Here is a 7,268-nt window from a genome sequence, read left to right as displayed (position 1 = left end):
TGCAATTATAGGTTTTAATTTGAATCTGCTTACAGTTCTGTTTCATATTGATGTTGAGAGATGTACCCATAGATCTCTTAATTTTGCTCTCAAAGTGCACCAGATTGATGCTTTTAACTTCAATATTAAAAAAATAATAATCTTCCCGGGGGAGCATGCCCCGGACCCCCCGCGAGGAGGTTAGGTCCACCCCCCACTTAAATCATGTTCAAATGGATAGGAAACTGAATACATTTGCACACATCTTGTGTCCATATTTTTCTGTTTTGGTGGTCATGCCACAAGGGTGTGGGGGGGGGCGCCAGCTAAAATCTCGCCTAGGGCAGCAAATTGGTCAGGGCCGGCCCTGTCGGCGGCACTCGATGACGTAGTATGCTTGAAATAGTGGCTCTGGCGAAGCTTGCTTTACTAGACTATTGAGAAACACCCACTGTCTCCGTCACGCTGTCAGTACTCCAGACTCCCGCTGCTGTGTACGTGTCGCCCGGTAGCTCTGTCCGGAATGTGTGTACCGCCAACCGGAACACGTCGGTTTGTTGACGGCTCGGTTTCCAGCGGTCAGGAGCTCGCTCGGTGGTCCGACTTCTGATGCTAGCGGGGAGGCTAGCTGACGGTTTGACACGAACTCAGGCTAACGTCACTGAAGGTGAGCGAGTATCTGTTGTCATGCTGGCTAACGTTAAACGATAAAAAAACACAATGGTTTACTGAAAATAGTTAGTAAGCGTTAAACTAGCTGTCAGACGCTGCTAACCAGTGTTATTCTTGTAGTACATTACATTATTACATTAAATTGCATTTAGCTGACGCTTTTATCCAAAGCCACTTACATAAGTGCGTTCGACCAACAAGATACAAACTTGAAAAAAACAGAATGATATAAGTACATCAGGTTTCATAGAGCTAAAACATTTCAAGTGCTACTCAACTGGCTTTATATAAGCCAGTCCTTTATTAGTATATAAGTGCTTTGTTAGCAATTATTTGTTAGTAATTCTATCCATCGAAGTCGAGTCGAAAGAGATGAGTTTTCAACCCTGCAGGTTAGCTAAGACTAAACTAAGACACAGTGTAACATTAGCTAAACCGCATTGATGTGGAATTGGAAGTAGTTGTTGTAACTATTACACTTACCCAAGTACATTTACCCAAGTACTGTACCTAAGTACAATTCTGAGGGACATGTACTTTACTTGAGTATTTTTACTTGTTTGCTACTTTATACTTTACCACTACAAATTAAATTAATAGTGTACTTTTATTCCACTACATGTATTCAATACGTTTAGTTACTTTACAGATGTGATTCCACCTGGAGTAAATTCACAAGCTACCCTGCAGTATACAAAGTCATTCAAACTAGCTGCATCTTTACCAGCTTTGAGAACACTTTCATGATCAATCGTTATAAAACATATCATATCTATTATTCTGAAATGGACCAATCTGCACAATGACTACTTTTACTTTGGGAACTATATTTTGATGCGAGTACTTTACTCTGAGAACTTCTTCCCCCTCTGCATGTAGCTCATGCATAAACCAACTGTATGTATTTTTGTTTTTTGCAGATCTAAGGAGAGACTCAATGTGTTTTCGGAGTCTCTGAGAAGTTTGTCTAGCAACATTGCTAACATTCTGGAGCTGAACCTAAACTCTGATCTCAACCTACTCACGTGTACTAGCTGGTGCTAACTTGCTCACAAGCACATTTGAAGGTAATGCTCCTGAACGCAACCTTGGCAGCTCCAAATGTTGCCAGGTTGAACCAAAGACATGTAGAGGAGAAGCCTGACTTCTAAATGGCAGGAGGGGTCACCCGTGGTATTCAGCTGCACTGCCCCAGCACACCCACAGGTGTGTCTGTGGCCTGAGGACATATTTGAACAAGTATTACAACTTCAGCACTGGCAGTTCATGCATGCTTTCCCAATAAGGGAGTCAGATTAGCTGAGAGTCTCTGCATCTTAATTCAACTCCAACAAGCTCTGTGAGAAAGCATGACAGCTGTTGTGAGCAGAGCGTGGTGGTGGGTGCGCTCCTGGGGGGGCAAGAGTGCTTTGTCAGAGAATAACACAGAGGTGAGAGGGGGCCAGGAGCAAGGAGTCAGCAAACAGGGCCAGAGGGGCTGGACCTCCTGGATCTGGGGAGGGTGGAGGAGTGAGAAAAGCAGTCCGGCGGAGGAGTTCTGGGAGGCGCAGGAGAAGCTTCTGCCAAGAGAAGTTGAAGTCCTCAGCGCCAGGCAACAGGTGACCAATCCAGAATCTAGATGGTTGAATAAGTATCTCCCAACTTCTTACATTTCATGGCCAGAAAAACGCGAGCCAAGCGGACTGAGACAGAGGAAACGGGATGGAGGTACGAGTGACGGTGACGGGGAGGGGGACTTCTCCGACTACGGGACGCCTCCTCCCTCTCCCACACCCCCTTCCTCATCTCCTTTTCGACTCTTTGCTAACAGCTGGAAGGTGGACATCCTCCCAGAGCACTACGACATCTGCTTCAACTTCCTGCGCCACCTGTTCGATCTGTTTGTGGTGGGCTTCCTGTGGACGGTGTCCCCCCCCACCAAGCTGATCCTGGAGGTGTTCGGGGTGCAGGGGCCTCTGAGGCTGTGGCTGCACGGCATGGCCATGTTTTTCGTGTCTTCGGTGGGAATGGCGGGGCTACTCTGGCTGATCCAGGAGTACCTCCCTCAGTTCGCCCTGATCTACGGCATCATCCAGGCGCTGGTGATCTCCGTCAGCGTGCGACAGAGCGTGATACTCGGCGGGGAGGAAGAAGAAGATAAGGAAGAAGTTGAGGAGGAGGACAAGAAGACGGAGGAAAAGAAAGACAGTTTGGAATGTGAAGAAAAGCTTGTGTCTGTAAAAGACAAAGTGAAGACAAGTTAGATTTGAGGTAAGGCCCACCATTCCTCATGTCTATGTTACACTTCACCACATCACAAGTGTTTCCTTTTCTCTGATGCTTTGGGTGACATTCCACAAACACCCAAATGATGAACCTCATAATAACCACCAACCGCTGAAGCTGTAGCATTGTCACTGCAGGTAGTTTAGCTCAGGTCAGTTTCCAAGTCTCCATTGACTCCAAATCATCCTTCTTTAGTGGGGCCAGGTCTGGAGGCTCTCACTCCAGTGTGGGCGGACCTCACCCCTCCAGGCTTCACAGAATCAGAACACCTTGATTCGTGCAAGCGGGTTGATGCTGATCACAGAGGCCATAGTGAACGTTTCTGGATCCATAGTAACCGAAATACATAAATCAATATTTTGTTGTTGTACGTTTTTATGAAATCCCTGTACTTTCTTTTGTGAGAGTATTTCCTCTATACGGGATCTTAATGAAAATGGATTTTGGAATGATTATAATATACTCATAATGGTTTATTAGATTGCAATATTTAGGTACTTTAGTTTCCTTCAATTCTTTGCCTCTACTTCACTTAATTTAACATATTAATTGAATATTTAACGAAGTACACTTTCCGTACACTTTCCGAATTCTGAGATTGAAGTCAAAATTCTGGCCCTCATCCTCTTCCTTATTAAAACAAAAGAACAACATTTATTTGTTCTATTCTTTTCTAACTGCCAGGGATATTCTAATTATCATATTCCTTTAAACTCTTACATACCAAAATCAGTGTTTGGCCTTAAAAATCCAGTATCAGTCAGGGGTTATAGCATTAACCGGTAACTATAGAGACTGAAGATAAAAAAAAATCTCTAAGTGGTTGACCAATCACAACAGAGCCAGCCAGCTAACCGATCAGAGAAGACTGGGCTCTGGTTTCAGACAGAGGGTGAAAAGAGGTGCTGCAGCACAGGCAGTATGAGAAAAATAAAGAGCTTTTTGAACATTAAAGCATGGAGACATGTCCCAGTAGAGACACTACATACTGATATACACCTGAACATGAGAACAATATGTCCTCTTTAAGTAATTGTTAGGGTAAAATCTATTGGTACAGTCTGCTTATCAGAGTGATGAGTTCATATTTGACTTATGTTGATTTGATCATAGTGCAGGGTTTGCCCTTTTCTCTTAAACTCAATGTCACTGCTCTGAAAACACTTGTGAGCTGTTATTCAGAGAGTTGTGCTTCCTCCACAGGCTGAGGAGCTGCTGTATGTCAACTGATGAGGACCTCCAACTGGACCACACACACACACACACACACACACACACACACACACACACACACACACACACACACACACACACACACACACACACACACACACACAGCTGCCTGGCTTAATAACTGTTGCACCTTCATTACACTCCTGCCAGTTCTGCTCATATCACTTTGTTTAACACTAATGAACTGTGTGTATGGATGTCTGTCCTCACTTGATCTTAATGCTGTCACCACAATATCGACATTACAAGGTTGAGTAACCACTACTACAACGCAATGAATGTTGAAGCAGCATGTAGGGTGAAGAAGAGAAAGCATATTGAGGAAGTGTTGCAATTAATTTAGCTAACATTTCATTTCCTGATTTAGGGAAACGTTGTTTTCTGATTCACCCTGAGAGAGTTTGGGACCAGGTTATTGCCTTTGGTGAATTTTGAGAGGGAATCGACAAAACCAACACAGCCCGAATGCCTCGGAGAGAAGGAAAGAAATGTGAATCAAGGTTTTTAGTACGACAGATATAAAACTCTTCAGCTTCTAAGAGGTAAACATTCAAAGTTATCCATATTAAGCGAATTTGGAATCATAAAGGTCTATCCAGTCGAAGTGCACTTCAAACACTACCTGCTAAATATCATCCAATCTTTAATTGAATTCAACTGAAGCTTGAAGCACAGAAAATAAGCATGGGTTTCTGTCCCATCTCCAGCTGGCTCCAACTAACGTTACCACTAGAAAACACGGCACAAAGTTGAAAGCAGGTATGAGATTGATTTGATAGTTTGTACAGAAATCCTACTACCACAATATTGCTTATCAGTCTGTGATTAAGCCACTTAGTATCTATTTATGAACCAACCAATCAGACCTGTGACATCACATCCCTGTTTTTGGGGCGGGGTTTATTCAACAGAAGGCTAACATCCAAATATGGAGACGTTCTGAGGAAGCAGTAACTACACCGTATCCAAGCCATGAGAAATGTTGTCTCTTAAAAATAAAAATATATATTTTCAGACCGAAGACTAAATGAATGGAATGCGATGGGAGTCTTTTTTTGAGGAACGAGCATCTAACAGCCATAGAGGAACACTCGGCTGTGAGTGCCTCTCTCTACATATCAGTCTGTTTGCAGCGCAGAGTGCTGTTGTGAACCCGGAAAGAGTAACCAAACGTTTTATGTCGGAAATGTAAAGTAGGGATCCCCAGCACATAGAAACTGCCGGAAGCTAATCTGCATATGTTGGGCAATTTGTACAGTTGGCATAAGTTGCATTAATTAGCATTATGGCCTATGCAGACAATAGCTAAATTGGGTTTGCCAAGTTGGCCAATTTTGGAGGGGCTTTGGGGGTTATTGAGGATGTTGAATCAATTCCTGACATTTTCAGGTTCCATAATGGCAGTTTTAACCAGAAAGTGGCCATACTTGTACTCCCGGTGGGCTGATCTTCATTCATTTTGGGTCGATTTTAAAGTTGTAGGGGACTCAAAACTTCCATTTGCTATCCTTAACATTTCAGAAATGGATTACATATTCAATATACCATAACGACTGCAGAAATCAGCCAAGCTATTTAATAGATATTGTCTGCATATGCTATTTAAAGCTAATTAATTCTACTTATGCTAATTGTGCAAATGACCCAACATATGTGAGTTAGCATCCTGCAGTTTCTATCTGCTACTATATTTTTCTACTATACATTTCTAACATAAAACTTTGGGGTACTCAACAACGGGTTCACAGTGCTGGAAAGTAGACTTTATAAACGTGTTTTGTACTTGATATATGTTCATAAGAGCCGATGCCCTGTGGAAGAGAAGAGACATTTGTTGAAGACTTGACCATGTACAGTGCATGATGTACTTGACATTGAGAAAAGACTCAATATGCTCCTTGCTCGTTCCATGAATCAGAAATGTGACGCATAACGCCAGCAGCACACATCCATGTGTCATGATAGTTTGTTGCCTTTGGTTCTTATCTGTGCCATGATGCTTGTTTCAAACTTTACTCGTTCCTACCAGTATGTGATTTCTGGACTTTAATTGATGTCATGCTTTAGAGTTAAAGGTACAACAGTGAAATTGCACAATAGCATGTTTTTCTTACACTCTGTTGTGTTTAAACATATGTGACTTGTATTACACATTCTCTCTCACAGCATATGTGTATCATTTGTTATCCAGAAAGCACCGTTTGTATCACAGCCTGTCAGATGGAAGAGTTTGTGTACACTTATATACAATACAAGTGTAAAAATCTAAATTGTATTACAAAGCAGAACCACTACCAACAATAAAAAGTGATTTCCAGTGTATCCCTATTAGCATAACACCGCCATAAAGATATTACAGTGAACATTACATGCTCCCCTTTTAGTTTTGGAAAGGCAATGAAATTAGAATCCTGACCCTTTTATAAAGAGCTGAAACAATCGGTCAACAGAATATATATTTGCAAATATTTTGATATTATTGTTTGAGACTTTTTCAGAAACTAGAGGTGGAGAAATCAATAATGAGAATAATAGTTGCTGCCCTTTATTCAATAGAATGATATTGTTAATTAATTAATGAATTCATATAAAATGTCTTTCACTAACAAACTAAAAATAGGCGTTCCAAAAGCCTGTTGACAGTTAAGTTTGCACATTATCTGCAAAAATGAAATAAAACCATCCATTTCACTTCCTTTTGATTGGAATGATGGTAGTGTTGTGCCAAGGAGAGTACTCAGAAGATCATTAGGACCATTTTTATTTTTCATTTAAGAAGAATTCATCTAATGGGATTCATCTCAGAATTCTGGCATTTTTTTTATTTGCTCGGATCTCAAAAATAATTTCACATGTGGCCCTAATGCCTTTTCAGTATTTTAAAAACAAAACAATAGGATTTCAAAATTGTATTTTGCTAAATGAAATTTGACCCATGTGTACATCTTTGTTGCCTTTAATTCATCACATATTCCAGTAATATGGTGAGGAAATCTATTTTGATAAGAGCAGCAGACACACTGACTGCTGGACCACTGCATATCTGTGCTGTCATTTAACCAACAAGTGAACTAACTGTACTACGCTACACTGAGGCTCAATAAATATTCCCTTTATTA

General features: G+C 41.4%; 1 protein-coding gene across 1 annotated transcript; it reads left to right on the top strand.

Moving 5' to 3' along the window:
• Window positions 1-358: 358 nt before the first annotated feature.
• On the top strand, window positions 359-7,268 carry cUnh6orf47 (chromosome Un C6orf47 homolog). Its single transcript, XM_079653824.1, has 3 exons — window positions 359-646; window positions 1,572-2,901; window positions 4,120-7,268. Exon 2 carries the CDS (start codon window positions 2,001-2,003, stop codon window positions 2,892-2,894), a length of 894 nt encoding a protein of 297 aa, XP_079509950.1. The 5' UTR covers window positions 359-646; window positions 1,572-2,000; the 3' UTR covers window positions 2,895-2,901; window positions 4,120-7,268.

Source organism: Notothenia rossii (genome assembly GCF_949606895.1).
Source record: "Notothenia rossii genome assembly, chromosome: 10".
Classification (NCBI taxonomy): Eukaryota; Metazoa; Chordata; class Actinopteri; order Perciformes; family Nototheniidae; genus Notothenia; species Notothenia rossii.
The sequence above is the reverse complement of the archived record's forward strand: the minus strand, read 5'-3'. Positions and strand labels throughout refer to the sequence as shown.

Bases quoted from the DNA above. Each gene is read 5' to 3' on its own strand.
- cUnh6orf47 (XM_079653824.1), top strand. From the start codon at position 2,001: ATGACAGCTGTTGTGAGCAGAGCGTGGTGGTGGGTGCGCTCCTGGGGG.